Source organism: Lates calcarifer, linkage group LG24 (assembly GCF_001640805.2).
Source record: "Lates calcarifer isolate ASB-BC8 linkage group LG24, TLL_Latcal_v3, whole genome shotgun sequence".
Classification (NCBI taxonomy): Eukaryota; Metazoa; Chordata; class Actinopteri; family Centropomidae; genus Lates; species Lates calcarifer.
In genome coordinates this window covers 3090074-3107546 of record NC_066856.1, presented here as the reverse complement: position 1 = coordinate 3107546, position 17473 = coordinate 3090074, and the positions used below count along the sequence as shown (strand labels likewise).

Genomic DNA, 17473 nt, shown 5'->3' with positions numbered 1-17473 from the left:
TGCCCATCTGTCTTTCTGTCTGTGTGTTCTGGTCAGGGTCAGGTCTGGGTCATCTCATGGACTTGCTTCATTACTCTCAAGGGGATCATATGTCCACATAGAGTAGGGAAATCTACAAGTGAAGAATAGGGGGCTGAGTGGTAGAGACTGCATCTGCTGGGGGTGGAGGAGAAAGGAAAGATGTGGTCAGCAGTTGTTCAGTGACGCAAAGTCATGTGTCAGAGTTCACCAGAGTTGAAATCGATGCAAACAAATTTTACACTGTGAACAAATCTACTAATTGCAGAGACTCCACTGGACACTTGTGTGACCGTCTCATACAAGGTGAACGCTGCACATTTTATTGTATTATAGATTCAATTGTAAATAGATAAAACTGACATTTGAGGACCATCATCCAACACTTAATAACCCATAATGACTACATGAAAAAATCAGAAACTGAAGTATTTCATTTGCAAAAGCATTCAGACCTTTAATTCAGTATGTTGTAGAAGCCCCTTTGGCAGCATTTGTCTATCAGCTTTGCACACCTGGATTTGGGCACTTAATTCCATTCTTCCTGGCAGATCCTCTCAAGCTCTGTCAGATTGGATGGAAGTGCCTGTGGCCTGCCATGTTCAGGTCTTAAGTCTGTCTTAAGTCTGGGCTTTGGCCGGGCCACTTAAGGACAAGTCAGAGACTTGTCCTTAAGTGGCCAACAAAAGAAAGTGTGCAAAAAGTGAAGGGGTCTGAATAGTTTCTAAAACTGCTGTATGTGGGAAAATGGTACCCTTGACTTTTTAAAGCCACTGTACTTCTGATTAAAATAGCAACAGTAACACTAAAAATCAGTTCCCACTTTGTGTCTCCTCACGACAGTGTATCTGTTCTAAGCAGGGTATCTTTGTCCACCCTTGGCCTATTTTGCACTTTCTGGAATCTCCCTGCACCAAAACTTTCTCACCGTTTTTTTTTATAACAACTTATTCACAGGCACAGACATCATTTAAACCTGCCCCTTCCATAACTGCTTCTTAAGAGGCCTTCACTGTCTGTGGGCACTGTGTGGGAGGGTGAGGGAGGGTGATTGAGGACGAGGGAGCATTGAGGATGTTCAGTGGTTTGGAATCCTCCTAGTGTGAGTAACAGTGGGGATGGGAAAGCCGTCACTCTGGCTGATTTACCACCTGTGTTTGTGTCTTGTACAGGAGGGAGGGGGCAGAGAGGATTGTACCCTGTGTGTGGTGGCTCTCAGGAAGAAGTGGCTCCAGTGTGTGACGTGGTGGCCTAGAGAGACAAAAGTCTGAGTTGATTGTAGGATTTGATTACTGGATGATAAATGTAGTATAAAAATGGCTGTTATTGTGTTTCTGTTTTGGCTGAAAACACTTTTCATCCTGTTTTTGAGGAGGCTGTGAATTGTTTTTTTGTTGTGAAGAAAACCACTTTCCACTGTAAACCACAGATGTGGCTGCATGATTGCATCCTCTCCTCTCTGTTGCATCTTGTGTTTTCATAAATGGCTTTGCATACATGCACAAATAATGCAAATCTTCAGAGTGTTTAGACTAAAGCGAATGCTCTTCATCACGTCTCTGGAATCAAGTATCTGTCCTGTTTTGAATGGACAGAGTCTCACTGCAGGGCATCTTTGTATGGCTTTAGAGTTCAGCCTCTTGCAAAAATGATGCAACTCCACCAGCTGGGTGGCATCTAGTAATTGTTTGTTTTCTATCATAAGCAGCTTAGCAGGAGGATTATCAGTCGCTACAAGTAATGTTTTTGTGTCACAGCAGGAGGGATGGCATGCGTCTTATTTGCAGAGCCAAAACATGAAGGTGGAATCTAGGGATACAACTAATGATTATTTTTGTAATTGAGTAATCTGCTGATTATTTTCATGATCAATCAATTATTCGTTTAGTCTATCAAATACCAAAAATAGTGAAAAACTGCCATTATAACTTAAAATTTTATTTGTTGTCATTTATGAATGTTATCATTTAGGATCAATTGACTGATTGAAAATAATTCCAATTAATTTTCTTTTGATCGACTAATCACTTAATCGTCTAATGATTACAGCTCTAGTTAGGGAATTATTCTGTATCACTCCCAGGTCTTATTTTCCCACCTCAGAGCTGGCAGGAGCAGCTGTGCTGCTGTGAGAATTGGGCATGGCTCTTTGGCTGTATTGTCAAGGTCAAGAACAGTGAAACTACAAAAGCCTCAATGCTGTTCAAGTATGGCATGTAACAGGTGACTGTGGTACATGTGCATGTAGCACAAGAGTGAATGGCAGGGACTGCTGTATAAGATCTGTTTTTGAATACAACTTAATCTGGGAATTTTCATAAAATTTTGAAAAGTTCACTCTCATTTTTTTAGTGTCTTTTTTCAACAAGACAGAATGTGGCAGACTTTTCTGTAGCATCAAGAAAATGACACCGTGCTCGGTTTACTGTAGTTACTGAAACCCGAAATGGAAAATGATCCCATTACCCTTGTATTTGAGCCGGAATAGCTCAGGATATTTTTGCATCACAGTGCAGCAGAACTGCTGTGTGAAAACACAGCATTTCCAAAAAGCCAACTCTCTGAGGATTAACTAAATAAAAGCCCTATTTTTAGGTTGTTCTATCACTGTTAGGATGGTAGTTTTGTAATGCAGGAGCTGATGCAGATGAATGTCTACCTATTAGTTTTTCCTCGGTTACTGGGTCTGGTTTGACTCTGCACTTGAATGAATGTAAAACTTTAAGTTTAACAAGACTCTGAGAGTAGTTGGGTTGCTGTGTTAGTAACTCATGTCTACTAACACATAAGTGTTAATCTTTCTGTCTGCTGAGCATGATGGCATGTATATTTGGGTCTTCATTAGTGTAACCTACCCGGATGGGTACCCCTTTTACCTGTTTATCCCAGACCAGAGCCCTGCTGATGACTCAGAGGACTCAGGACAAGGGCTGGATATTGAACCTCTAAACTTTCTTGATACCAGCCACAATGTGTCTGTACCACTGAGTATCAAAGACTGTCAAGACATAAAAGCAAAACGCAAAACCCATACAAATTAAGGCTAATGAATTTGTCCAATTAAAAACTAAATGCCTTGTTCTGAGCTCTTACAGAGGAGGACAAAATTTGGTTAATACAGCTAGTGCAAGACATTTTGACTTGACTTCCTCTTGAATCATATAGTTCCTTTTGTCAGTTTAGAGTCCTGTTTGCAATAGACAACATTTAACATTTCTTAAATGCCAGCCAAATTTGGTTCAGACCTTCATGTTCCACTCAGAATTGGGGAAATTTTAACTTTTCCAGTGAAATATTTCAACATCCACAACCTGGATTGGCACAATTCATGATCCTATCTATCTATCTATCTATCTATCTATTGAAGTTTGCGATCCTCTGATTGCCATGACTGGTTCAAACATTCCTCAAGTTCATTCTCATCAGGTCAAAGATGTAATTTGTCTAAAACCTTGGTTTTATTATTAAATGCCTGCAAAACCGATGTCAGTCCTGCTAGCATTAGCTCTGCTTTGTGTTTATTACAGCCTCTCAGAGCTGCTTGCATGGCCGTAGATGGTGTTGTTGTTGATAAGGATGTCTTGAATTTGTTTTTAAATGATTATAAAGATATGTACTACACTCAGTTATACTTTTCAGTGTTACGTTTTGGACAAACTTTGCAATGGTAATGCTGTTTCAAAATTACAAGCATTTCTTTGGCATTTCTGTGCTGCAGTTTCTTGTCAAGAAGCAGATATATCTGTAGTGAGCTAATATCTGCTGGTAATGTACCTAGCTTTTCTCAGGATTGCTACAGCAGGTTGACCTGATGTGACCAGTTTTGTGCCTCTAGTCTACAATTTTTAGTGCGAATGCTTGTTGATGGTATGAGAGATTATTTTTAGCGGTGGTGATGAGTGAAGTTATTTTTGTACCAAAGTGCGCCAAACTGCATTAGAGTGTGGTTAGGTATGCTGCTTGCATATGGACTGATGGGACTTAGTGATGTTTAGATTTCTTTTTTTTTCTTTCACTCTTTCTTTTTCACAATATCTTTACCCATTCTCTTATATTAACTTACTTCTCTGCCATTCTTTCTCTCCTCTTATCTTGTTTGCCCTCCTTTCTCACTTTATGCCTCATCTGCCTCTATCAATTATGCATCTATTAATGGGCTCGCTTCCACTTCCCACTGTAGCTCTGGTAACTCCTCCTGTAAACACACACAGCAGGTGTGTGAGTGTCTGTGTAAGTGTGCAGAGGACAGGGTGTAGACCTGATGTTACCCTGTCAGCCTCTCTGTCTGTTGCATCATTGCTTTCTTATCTGTTTTATCCCATCTGTCCATATGTCTAACCAGCTGTCTCTCTGTTTCTGTCCGTGTGTCTGTCTGGGCCCTGCCTGAGTGCTTCAGGTAGAGTAATTCACTCCAGTAATAGCTGGTGAGGATGTAGGTTACCCAGCAACACTGGCATTTAGAAGGACTTCCAGATTAGTGAGGCTTATGGCTACCTGCTGTTCTCTCTGTCTCTCTGTGCCTCTCATTGCAGGTACATTGTTATTTGCTGCACAAATCAGTCATCTGAAAATTGGTCCTCATGTAATTAATGTTAGTGGAAGGTGGAGTTACAGAGTATGTTTTGTTTGTACAGAGGATTAATGCATTGGCCTCTCCCTCCATATAAATAAGTACAATTTAATTCAGGCACATTGGGCTCTGCAGGGCTTTAGTATACCAGTGAAGCACTCACATCAATGATATTTTTTGATTAAGCAAAGTGTGTTTTACTCCTCTGTTCCCCGCACCGCTACTACCACCAATCCACCCATCCTTTCATCTTCCTGTCCTCCTATTGAGTTTATAGGATAATTCATTCAGCCATTGCATGTCAAGGGTTAATTGAATTGGTCATTAACAATTCCACATGTGACCCTGTACACTGTGAATGTGTGAGAGAGAGAGGAATGTGTGAGTGGCGACTGATAGTGACTGTGGCCTCCTCTCCCTGTTAATGGGTCAGAAAGAGACAAAGAGCTGCTGTGTCTGCATGGGAACCAGGGGGGAGAGATGGGAGGAGGACAAAGAGGTGGAAGAGGTGTTAAGACAAGCAAGTGGTTGAGAGAACAATCTAGGGCTGCAACTAATGTCTTATAGTTATTACAGATCAATTATTTTTAAGTGTCTTCTATAAAAACCATCGCAGTTCTTCAGAGGCCAAAGTAATGCCATCAGATTGCTTTTTTTCTTTTGTAAAATCATATTATATAGAGTGGTTTTCCTACTGTGACCTGTTAGCTTTTAAAGATATTTTGCCCTAGCCATGTCAAGCAGTTTTTATAAATGACAATGTGCATAATTTATTTATTTGCTCATATCACTTTAATTTAACCAGGACGTCTCTTGAGACTCATTACTTTTCTTTTAGAGGAGAGACCTGGTGAAAATGGCAGCATTAAATAGTTAGCACAGTCACATAAGAGCACTCACAGTTAATTTATAAAATTCATATATTAAATAGTAGCATGAGTATGTTATTTAATTTATTCTCATTACAGACGGTAATTATCTGAACAGCAGGACGTGTTGTTAAATCATTTCCTAAACCGTTACAGTGTGTACTCAAGCTTATTAAAACATTTCACAAACCAACAGTATAGCATTATGACAGACAGATGCTGCAAAATAGTTTCATTCATCAAACTGTCATGATTTCGTTATAGATACTGTGATGTTCTGTGTCTGTGTGCAGACAGAGCTACGTGACCACCAAAAACAAAACTGACTGTGTGTGTGTGTGTGTGTGTGTGTGAGAGAGAGAGAGAGAGAGAGAGAGAGAGAGAGAGAGAGAGACTGCTACCAGCCTTCAGTGGCCCCTCCATGGTTTTAGTAATAATGGGGCCCTGGCAGGCAGAGGATGAGATTACTGGTGCCCATCTTTACTGACACCCTGAGGCACATCTGAGGTCATGATGAGGACAGAGACGAACAAACAGTACATTTGTGCGCACAAATACACACACAAAAAAACAACAGACTTTCACTGCTGCTTTCCAAAATAGTTTTTTTCCCCTGCACAATGTTAAGACTGGAAATTTTTAGTGAGCTGATTGCTCCATCTAGTGACCATTTGTTGTCACTACATTTTGACAGATCACCACACTGTACTGTATGTTCAGTGAGAAACATATCTGATATGTGTGCTGTTCCATAAAACATCTACAATAATTAATTATTACTTAAAGTGAATTTTGTTCATTATAATTTGTGTGAAACATTTGTCCCTATTTAGCCCTCAGCAGTTTTTTTTTCCTTTTATTTTAACACAACATGCACAGGACAGAAAAAATACTGGTTGGTCAAAAAGCAGTGAAAATGGCTTTTTTTTTTCCAGGGTCACACTGGGTTTACAGTCTTTCTTTCTGCTTACAATCATGTTGTAGTGTGAGGTAAGAGAAGGTGGAGCACAGTGAGCCTTTAGGCAGGGACAGGAACTCGAGTTTCAGGTCTGTTCAGGTGAGCTGATACACACGGTGTGTGTCTTCCTGTATGGGAGGGTTTAGTTTGTGTGCTCTGTAATAACTGGGTGGATGTGCCTGCCGCTGCGTATTAAACTGTGTGTCTGTTGCAGGAAGAAAGTGATCTGGTAAGTCCCTGCAGAGCTTTTGTGTGTTTTTCCTGGTTGTTTTAATGACTGACTTAATCTTCTTTATTCTATTTGTTTGTTCAGATCTGATCTACTCTACTCACTCCTGACTGTGATTCAGCTGATAAATTTCTTTTTACTGGTACGTGGGTCAGTTTCTGTGGTGATAGAGAGGTTTTAAGGACAAAGTGACTTTGACCCTCGATTACTTATTGTTCATATTATGTACTCATCCAGTTTGTATTGATTAACGACTTAAAACATCACACATACACTGTACATAACATCAGAATTACCCTTTTATTACTGTCTTTTCTCAAGTGAAAACCACACAGTTGACCTAGAGGTGTGAGAACTGAGACAGAGCAGTTGTTAAGCCTCAAAACTAGTATGACAAATCCACAGGCATTCATTGTAACACCCTGCAATAAATATCTAGTACACTAGAGACTTATAGTGTATCACCTTTGATTATCTTGGATCGCCCTGACTCATATTCTCCCATATCAGTGAGCCTTGAGTTCCTGAAATACATCTTTCCACCTCTCGTATATTAGATGAATCTCTCTTAAATGTGTGTGTGTGTGTGTGTGTGTGTGTGTTTTTTTTTTTCTTCTTTTACAATGAAACACTCCAGCCACTTGTGTGTTGAAAAGGGAGAATGACTTCAGATGTTTTAGGGCCTCTGGAAGGACAGGTTGACCTAAACACAGATTTATATCTGTGTGTGTGTGTGTGTGTGTGTGTGTGTGTGTGTGTGTGTGTGTGTGTGTGTGTGTGTGAGGACAAAACACATGTACATACACATGAGCAGATGTATTTTATGTGGAAAGACTGGATGCTTATGAGCAACACGTGGCAGAGTGCTGATTCTGTCTGAGCTGTCAAAAAATCCCACCTGAGACCAAGAGACAAGAGCTCACTTTTCCCATTTGTCTGTTAACCTTTCACTTTGGACTTTTCTTTGTCATGGGTTAATAGCGTTCATTGATATTCCACATTTGCTCCCCTAATCTTTTTCCATATGCTTTTTTGTTGTATGCATATACTTCCTATTGCTCATCGTTATTACTGCCTCTTCACAGCAGTCAGTCATTCCAGGAACGCCAGCCATGCCAGGTACCGCCGAGTCTTAATTTAAGCAGCTCCAATCCCTTGTAAAACTAACGGCTATTAACAAGAAGTCGTATGGCACATGCCTGAAAACACAACTCTGTCCTGCCAGCGTCACGCGCCTCACACTTAATAGGAATCGACGTGGTGACATTTTGGCAGTGCTGAGCTGAGGCAGGAGAAAGACATTATTCAACAATGCGTTTTTCCACAGAAGAAACAGAAAAGGCAAAGGGCTGCCTATGCAGCCCTGGCATCAAGAGGATTTTTGATTTTCTTTTCTTTTTTCTTGAAACAGTATTTCCATTTCAAAATGTCATGTGGATGAACATTCCCCTCGACCACAGTTTAATACACTGCAATTATGCACAGCCCATTGAAATGTAGTTCCACTGTGTGTCTGTGTGTAAATGAATGTTCGCCTTTACCACAGTTGGATACACTGAAATTATACTCTTATGATTGTGTCATGTATGGTTGTGTGCATGTGGCTGTAACTTTATCTACTTCTGTCTGTCTGACTTTGCACTTTGTGGTTCCTACAAGCCAATATGATGTAGAGTAGCTGAAATACAAATTGATTTTACATCCAATCTGTCTTCACAGCTACCCCATACCAACACCCCAGAGCTGAAGCACACCAGTTGATTTTGAAGGAAAAGCACATAGTTTTCCATAAAAGGAACAACTTTATTAATTATTTAAAATCCACATGGTAGTATGTCTCTCTTTTTAGCTACCTCTAACTCCTCCCTTCTCTTTCTAAACACCATCACAACACAAATATTTAGATGCTACTTTTTATGGACTGGATGATAATGTGTTTTCCTCTACCATCACTGACCTTTATGTGAGCACACAAGCACATGTGAAAATAGGGTGGATTAATAGCTGAAGGTATTAATTAAAGTCTGAGGCCCTTGATGCTGCAGTGGTATAGGATCATGAAATGAAAGGCAGTGTGCTCAGATAAAAGTGTGATTTGTCTAGAGTGGATCTAGATAATAATTTGGGATAGGGGATTGTAGAATTAAGTTTTTTTTCTTGGCTTGAATTACCTGAATTTCATGTCAGATTTTAAACTTTCTTTAATTATTTGTTGATCAAGTAGTCCCTCATTTAAGTTACACTTTTGCCAGTTTGAGCTATATTATTCAGGCAAAGTTATTGCATCGCTGCTTGTATTTAGATTTATTTTATTTTATTTTTTACAGCAACTTTGGTATTGCATCAGCTGTAGTCTTGAAATGAAAATGATATCCAGACCTTACAAAGTGTGACTTCTGGAGGGCAAAGTTGCACAGGATTATAGAGATCCATGAAGACAAAAGCAGTCACACATTGGTCAATAAAACCTGAACTCACTCATTTTACAAAAGACGAAGATAACTGCCGAACCAAAGCCTCACTATGTTGCAACGGACAGTACAGAATTGGTAACCTGAGCAGGTGTCACACAGGCTGCCAAATAGATTTATCATCTGACCAAGGACCCGGTGTAGATAAACTCATCAGAATGGAGCGAATCAGCAGACACTAAGGCTGGTGGATAGCTTTGGAGCAAACTAGTCCTCTGAGCAGTAACCAGAGCAGGTGTGACAGGGGTGGCTTTAGATGGGCGTCTGCCATGCGATGAAGAGGATCAGTGTCATTCATGGTGGCCCAGTAAAAGCCCCGGCCAGTAGCTGGCCTTCCTGTCGCTCGATGTGGGACAGTCCAGAACAGAAAAACCTAACACCCCAACAGCACCCTGGGGAGGTTTTGGTAGCGATGAGTGGCAGACTTGACCTCTGCCGTGTCTTCTGTAGCGCTTCCTGTCTAGGTCCAGATGGAGGCAGCATGAATGCAGAACCATTCCACCCAGTAAACCCTGTGAATGCTTCAGAGCATGACATGTTTTTCTCCTCGTTTCTTTTCCTGATGAGGATCTTGTTGCCTTTTGGCCAATTGCTGTGATCTTTCCACCGTCCAGTCCACTCTTGGGAGGAAGGAAGAAGCAAAAGATTTAATAGTAAAACCAATATAAAGTTCTAAACTCAAAGCAGACCAAATCGTTGGTAAGACCCTGACAGATCTTGGAGTATTTTTCGCTGTCAGTCATTCACCTCTCGACTCTGTTATTTCTCTCACTAACTTCATCAACATCCAGCTGAGAGTCAGACGGCTCCGCCCGTGCTTAACTCCCGGCTGGACAGACAGGCTTGTTTTTGAAAAGAGAAGAAGAATAACAGTCTTGCACACTTCCCTGTTTTCATCCTTCCACCTTTCAATCCATCACCCTGAGCTATTTTCTCTTTAAATACTGATTCGACCTCAGGTTTCACGCAGTGAACAAGAATAAGCAGACACAGACAGCGTCTCCTGACATGCATACATACAGGTCTTTGTTGGGGAGAGGTGCCTCAGGTTGTGTCCCAGCTGGGGTTTCAGGTTGAATACTCTCTGCAGTAGTGAGAGTTCCCACTAGATGGTGGCAGAACTATATGAACAAGTCAACCTGCACAGGGGTAGAAGGAGGAACACCTCTTTCCAATTAAGCGTATCGCATCTCTTGTCCACATGGCAAAGTGTCCCTTTACTCCCTCCATGACCATCTGATATTGTGTGATCTGAACAGACACAGTTAGAGCATTCTGACAGTGGGCAGCTTTGCTTTAAGTCTGTCTGTTATGATCCTTTTGGGCCATGTAAAATGTCCCAGGTGTTCCCGGCTCTGCAACATGCTTCCTGGCCCTCGGAAAGCTCCCCTAAATGGAAAGATGGATCCTATCACAGATTGGGGAATATGTGGTCATTCCCCTTTGAACGCAACAAAAGGCAAAAGACTATTACAGTGCGGCATACCTTAAGAGTATTCATGCCCCCCCTCATTCCTGCTTCCCTTGTCTGTCCTTAAGTCTGTCATTCCAATCACAAAGTCTTATGACAAAACCGTGCTGTAAATCTCTCTGTGAAACACTGAACTGATTTAGCATGGGTCAGTTCTCTTGGCATGATCTCAGTGGCTGTTACGTTTGGTCCCCTGTTCAAACCGGCCTGCTGGAGAGATTTTGTGGTCATGGCTTGAGGCGCCGCTGCCCTTCTCTGCTGGTCCTCTTAACCTATTTTATTGAAATATACAAGGGGTTGAACAGCACCGAACTCAGATTTCACCAGGTTTTTCGTTTGTACTTTATGCTCATGCAAAGCTCAGTCAAACGACTGACAAATCTGGACTACAAATTGGTGCTGGCGTGACATAGTAGCAGGATTTGGAATTCGTCTCCCTGATCGCCTCTCATTGGAAAATCAATCCTTTCTTAAGTGCTGTTTGATGAATGCACCATATTTTGTACATCTCAATCCAGAAGAAAAATATTCTTTTTCTGATATGCTCTCAGTGGCTTGCTTACCTGCTCACTCAGGCATCTTCTGGACTGTATTGTTAAGATGTTTTTTCCACAAGGCTCCACCTAGGGTCTGGTAGGCCCTGAGGTGAGTTCACATCACAGTATGTCAGACAGGCGGGGTAGCATTTTGCTATGTGGGTTGCTGTCTTGGCTGATTTGAGCCTCAACCTGTGTGTGTGTATGTTTGTACACACATGCAGGGCAAAACGCCAGCATATAATCACCACTGTGCAGCTGTCATGCGGGGGCTGTCATTTGTAATGAATTTCTGATCCACTATTTCCTCACAGAGAAGGATGTGAAGTCACAGCATTTGCATTGTGTGTGGCTGACGCCACCTAACCATTGAAGGGGGTCCCAATGAGCTGGAAGAGTGCAGGTGTCTTGGCTCTCCCTGTCTCCGGCCAAGTGGTCCTGCGTCAGAATAACCATAATGCACTGTGACTCAGTGTCCAGCCTGAGCCAGCTTTTTACAACAGTTATCAACATGGGAGACACAGGATGTAGCTTATCTCACTGCTGGTGTTTATTTTGAGCACTTTCTTCCAGTGAATTGAACTGCTAACAGGACCCCAAAGCTCCACAGTTTAGGCAACTGAGTTTGACTCCATGGGAGCTGAGATATAATGGATCATTAAGCTGGATGCTAAAAGGTCTGAAAGGCTCAAACCTAATTGTTTTCCATTCTCTCTTTTTTTAAGTCATAGATGGACTCAGGGACCTGTCGAGGTTTCAAGTGAAGAGGCTGTGATAAATGTAGTATACAATGGAAGAGGTGGGGCGGTTAAAGGTTCTTCACTGCATAATAAGTTTAAATTTTAAATATTAAAGCCAGGTGATTATGCAAAGTCTCTCTGACTGTGTCTTGCGTATTTTTCCTTGTTTCGGGGTCTTAGCAAATATAACACTTGAAAGTTTCAGGAGAAGTCAGAGTGCTAAATCTAAAGTGGTCCAGTGGTGTTGGAATTCTCAAGTACTCATTTTTGTGACTTAAGTCTTACTGTAGTCCAAGTCTTAAGTCTGCAGCTCTACTCTGCACTTGTAAGGCTGGTCTGTACAAATTAATCCATATTGGCCGTTTTCCCGTGTTGAGTTTATTGAATGCTACCGTGCATCTGCACATGTTCATCCACTGCTGGGGGAAATTTCAATGAGCCACAAACTTTTTATTTGTGTTCTACATCCCCTTTCTTCCTGTTCCTGCTCTACCCTGGCTTTCCAGTTGAGCGCCATTATTTACGAAGCGATGCTTTTCCACGCCTGTTTGATTTTTCACAGGTCTGTTGCATTCGGTTGCTTACTTTCCCCTCAGTGGATAACGTTTCCCTTGTTTCCGCTGGATGCTGAATAAAGTGTGGGATAGCTGTGTGTGCGCATTGCATGTGTGTCTCCTGAGTGTATGTGTATTTTGGCTTATGTACAAAGCAGGATGTTCAGCAGCTTAGGTAAAAAGTGTTGGGTTGTAAACACCCAGAGTCAACTGTGAATTTACTGTGAACACACACACTCATTTAGTGAGTCATTCACTTTCAATCGTTGGCTCACCCACACTCAAATGCATATTTTTGCTAGTATGGTAGATATTCATATCCATGGCTACGGGTAGCTACGATATCCCATAACACACACGCAAACATACACACACAGCATAGTAGCTGATTGACACACACGTGCATGTGGCCACTCTGCCATTTGACAAGTAGCCTCTAAAATCTTGTTCTCTTGCAGGGCTCCATGGCATAAAGCCTGTCCTCAGATTCAGCTGGTCCCTGGGGAAAGCTGCCGAGAAGTCCACTACTCTGACGCCCTGCTGGCATTTTCCACAGCCTGAGGGGAACCAGGAAGCAGCCGGCAGGAGCCATGCCTGCCCTGGCCACCGGAGCCGGCCACGAGCCAGGTAAGTGCTCCTCAGCCAGGAACACAATCTGTATTGCAAGGTTTTCTGCACATAACACAAAGCCATTAAAAAGCATCCCCAGCAAAAATTACAGGAGTATTTTGCCACTGTAGTTCACATTTTTACGCCCCAGTGCACAAACAGAAGAAAATGAATACAAGCACCAAGTGTAATCCCAGCCTTAAAACAAATGTCTCTATAGTTAGATGTCAGTATAACACATTGGTGTGTCTACCATTTTAAGTGGTACCTAAATTGGAGTCAAGTTAGAATGAATTACTCGTTCATTTTGTGCCCTGCAAAACGAAAAACACACTGTTGTAAATTTACAGTTTAACACATAGTTAAAAAATGTCAAGGTATGTGTAGTGTCTCTGTCTTTTTCTCTCCCCTGCTAAGAGGAGTGTGTGGATGAGCGTGTGATGTCAGGCTGAGGAACACATCAGGCTTGTCAACGCTGAGACAGCTGCCAGAAATCACCACCTCTCCCCTCAGGAACACTATCCTCCTCTCAGTCTGACTTAATGGCTGGCTACATCATCATACACACACATTCTAAGGACTCAACTCAGCACAAAAGGACAAAAGGAGGACAGACATAAAGTCCTGCTCTGATGGATAAAGAGTGTGTGCGTTACTGCGTCCAGACTTTTAACAGAGTTACTGTAGCCCCCGTCGTCCTGGAAATTTGCGCAGACAAAGTAGAAAGCCAGACCGTCAATTACGATTAGAGTCATTTTGGGCAATTACCGGCAAGGGCTCAGGTTTCCAAATAAAACACGTAAAGACTCCTCCGGCCCATCTCCTCTGCTTCTCCCTTGATGGTCCTGTGAAGTTGTGTGTGCAGGTGAAACATGATGAACATTATGGATGAACGTTAGGTCACTGATCTCCAGGCTTGGTGAACTCACAAATACCTGTGGCTGGCCTGGCATTGGGACTACCCGGCATTGTACCAAAGTTTACACAGTATCCTGGTAGTATTATGCTTGGTATCATAATAAGGCTGTTGATTTAAGAGGTGAAGTTCTGGATGATGGAAAATCTGTCGCATTTGTAGCGTCCCATAAAACACCACCCTTTCAGCTACATCTGTTCTCTGTCAGATCAGGTTGATTAAACATTATGTTTACCTAATTATCTGTGTTGGAAATAACAGGGTGGCACAGTAAAGGACCATCTTAGTCCAAAACCATCTCAATTATACACTAAAGAAAAAAAAAAAACAATTTGTGACTTGTGATCCCATATTCTCCTGAGACTAAAGTTAATATCACTGAACATATGTGCTACTAATTCAATGAAAAAAAAAAAAAAATTCAAGTATGGAATTATTTATTGAAAACAAAATCTTTCAAATCTTTCTCTCAACCAGGCCTTCAATTTTTAAAACTTTTTTTTGCTATACAGTCCTGCACTGCAGCAAGAAAATTATCTGAGGATATACTGTAATCGTGCTTGTAAACTGTAAATCTCAGACATATTACATGTCACTTACATGTCAGTTTGTGCCTGTCGTAAAAGTATAAGCTTTGTCTGGAAAACATATCTGGCACAGTCAGTTGTAAGAATGAGGCTGAGTGAGAAAAATATTTATAAAAGAATATTAAACGTAAGCGTTTATTGAAGTAGTCTCGAGACATTTGTGCATCTGTTGATTTGTTGTATACTGTACTGTAAGAGTTAGTGTGTTCATTTTTAAACCATCGTTCCAGTCTTGTGTATTATTCTGAGCTCATTAGATAACTGGAAGAAATGGTGTTTACGTTCTTTTTTTTTTATGGCAAAGGATTTGAACTTGATGATATTTACAAGGAATTGCAGGTGAGCTTCAGCAGGACCCTCGACGTAGTTCTGTAGCTCTGGCATGTAGGTAGCAACACCTCAACAGACAAGCATAAATCCACAGAGACAAACAATACCTCCTCCACATGTGATGGCTGCCAATAATTACAGAGACATTACAGCTTCTTGCCTGAACCTTAGCTTCTTTTCTTTAGCCGTTTTGCCATCTGCAGACCCCTCAACACCAGACCTCAGTAGACACACACACACACACACACACAAGATGAAGTACTGTGCTTAAGCTTTTAACATAATGGGAAAAATATTATCATTAATATAACTATTCTTTAGTAGCAGATCTCGTGTTTCATCACCAGATTTGGGCAGGAGAATACATGTGTGTGTGAGTAGATCTTATTAAAATGCTCATTATTGGAGTGTTTGGAGAGCAAACACATGGGCAGACAAATGGAGGGCACATGTAAGATCATACCATCTCTCTCCTGTCTGTCTCTTTTCTCTCTCTCATCTCAGCCCAAATAAACAACAGGCCTCTGTATGAATTAGAGTCTAATAAATGAAACCAAATAGTGAGAAAATAAACTTGAAAAACAATAAAATGTTGGAAAACTGGCCTTAAAATATGACCGTGGGGAGTGCTGGAGAGGCTGTCGTGGTGATTAGGTTACTGTGGACTCATTTCCCTGTGTGACTTTTAGGTTTTTTTTATAATTGCTCTGGAAGCAGATTAATAACAGGGTTTTAGTTGATGATGCTGGCCCTGCTCTTGGTGTTTGAAACATTTTGTCGAAGTGTATCCAACTTCTACTCTCCATCCCTCAGCATCTAGAAAACCCTGCCCATGCTTTAAGAAGTTGTGATGTGACATTTTTTGGCTGCTGTTCTGGGATCCAATACACAAACACACATTAATTCACATTCTAACAAGGCAGCCAAGAAGAGACAGAAAATTAGCTTTTAATTGTGCAAACACTTCACAGGGTTGATAATGGGGAGGGGTCTCCATGGGGACGTTCAGGCAATAAGTCAAACCTCTGCTCTGATTAACCTCAACACTCTGTATAACCCCCTCACCCCCACCCCTTCCACCAACAAAGCTATGCAGCTGCTCTCCAGGTCTCGTCTCTCCTCCAGACAGCTGCTGTTTAGTCATTTCTCCTCCTGTTCAGCCCTGATGGAGTTTTGTTGTGGGCTCAGTCGGGGACAGATAACTGTTACGCCTCCGCTCAGTTTGGCTCAGCTCATCTCCGTTTATTTCAGCTCCCACTCAGGGATCCTCACATGGACAAACCCAGCCCACTCCTCTGTCTGCTACACAACATCTATCTGCCTTCTGAACTCCATTAGCTGCAAGGTTAAGTTTCAAGACTTTTTTACACTGTGTGGGTGTCTGTGTTTTATATTGTGGCTGACAAAAGCCTCTACCAACCACTACAGCATCACAGAATGTCCAATAAATCAAAATGTCGCAATGACAAATGATGCCTTTATGCTAAAAAAACAATCATAAACATTTACGGAGACACAATAAAACTTTGAAATTTGATTTCAGAATTAAGATTTTTTTTGACAGTACTGACAAAGTTTATCATTGTTGCGTATTATTTGTTGAGTTGAGTTGTTGAGTATTACTGCTACTGCATACACTACCATATGTGTCTAAAAAACTACCATATGTGTCCAAAATCTTCTCTGTATGCAGTGTTGTGTTTGACTTGGAGTTAATTCAATGATAAGCTGCACCATCATTTGATGAGGGCTGTACAGTAATGGCAGCTCACTGTCTGCGGATGAGGAGCTCTCTAAATTGCTCCTAACGTCTCTGCTCTCTCATCAGAGACCCTCAGACGTACAGCATCTGGTTTATGCCACTGAAAGGTCAGTAAGCCTCCTGGAGTGAGAGTGGGTGTTTGCTCCTTGTAGCCCCATTTCATCCCTTCTTCTGGAGTTACGGGATTGCAGTCTTTTGGTAGAGTGGCTCAGTTGTGGGGGAGAGGTAGAATAGGGTGACTGTGACGATTTAGAGCCGAGGAGATTAAGATGAAGGACTAGACTTAAATCTCTCTGAGATAGTAGTGGGTGATATCTTGCTAGCTCTAGTTTTGTGTGTTGATATTTCCAGACAATGATATTTCCAGTAGAGCTTGGCTGATTTAGCCTATTTTAGCTTATTGCAGCTTCATCAGTATCTGCGTATACACAACAGCCTATAAGTACAAGTGATTCTTCTGTTTAGGTTGCAATTTTATTTTCCAACTGTCCAGCTCAGTGCATATTTTGGTCACAATTTTGTGATGTTTGTTTAGGTTGTGTCATGTATTGTTATCATTCATTCCATCCATCATAACTATAGCTGCCCATCAATGAGGGTGGTGGGATGGGGGGCTGGAGCTTAACTCTACGCTGGAGCTTAACTCTATGAACGTACTTGAAGGGTATTTTATCAATGGAACTGGGTATAAACAAGGATTTAGCTTAAATTAGATGTCATTTATGGTCATGTTCCATCTGATTGACTCAATGAAAAAGACATTCATTGGTATGATAAATCAGGTGGTAGTGATTCGCTACAGCAATCAGTCCAGTGTTACATACCGCTAACAGTTTGTTGACACACCATCCCC

The 17473-nt window shown here is 41.5% G+C and overlaps 1 protein-coding gene across 6 annotated transcripts in view; it reads left to right on the top strand.

Moving 5' to 3' along the window:
• Positions 1 to 17473, top strand: part of mpp7a (MAGUK p55 scaffold protein 7a) — a 128714-nt gene that overhangs the window by 19619 nt on the left and 91622 nt on the right. For 4 of the 6 annotated variants that reach the window (XM_018698211.2, XM_051066599.1, XM_051066596.1 and 1 more), the window contains one exon: positions 12875 to 13043. In XM_018698211.2, coding sequence (XP_018553727.1) covers positions 13007 to 13043 — 37 coding nt within the window. In that variant the 5' untranslated portion in view covers positions 12875 to 13006. Of the gene's footprint in view, positions 1 to 6530; positions 6645 to 6728; positions 6787 to 12874; positions 13044 to 17473 lie in introns of those variants that run through there. The other 2 variants (XM_051066597.1, XM_018698213.2) reach the window with 2 other exon arrangements.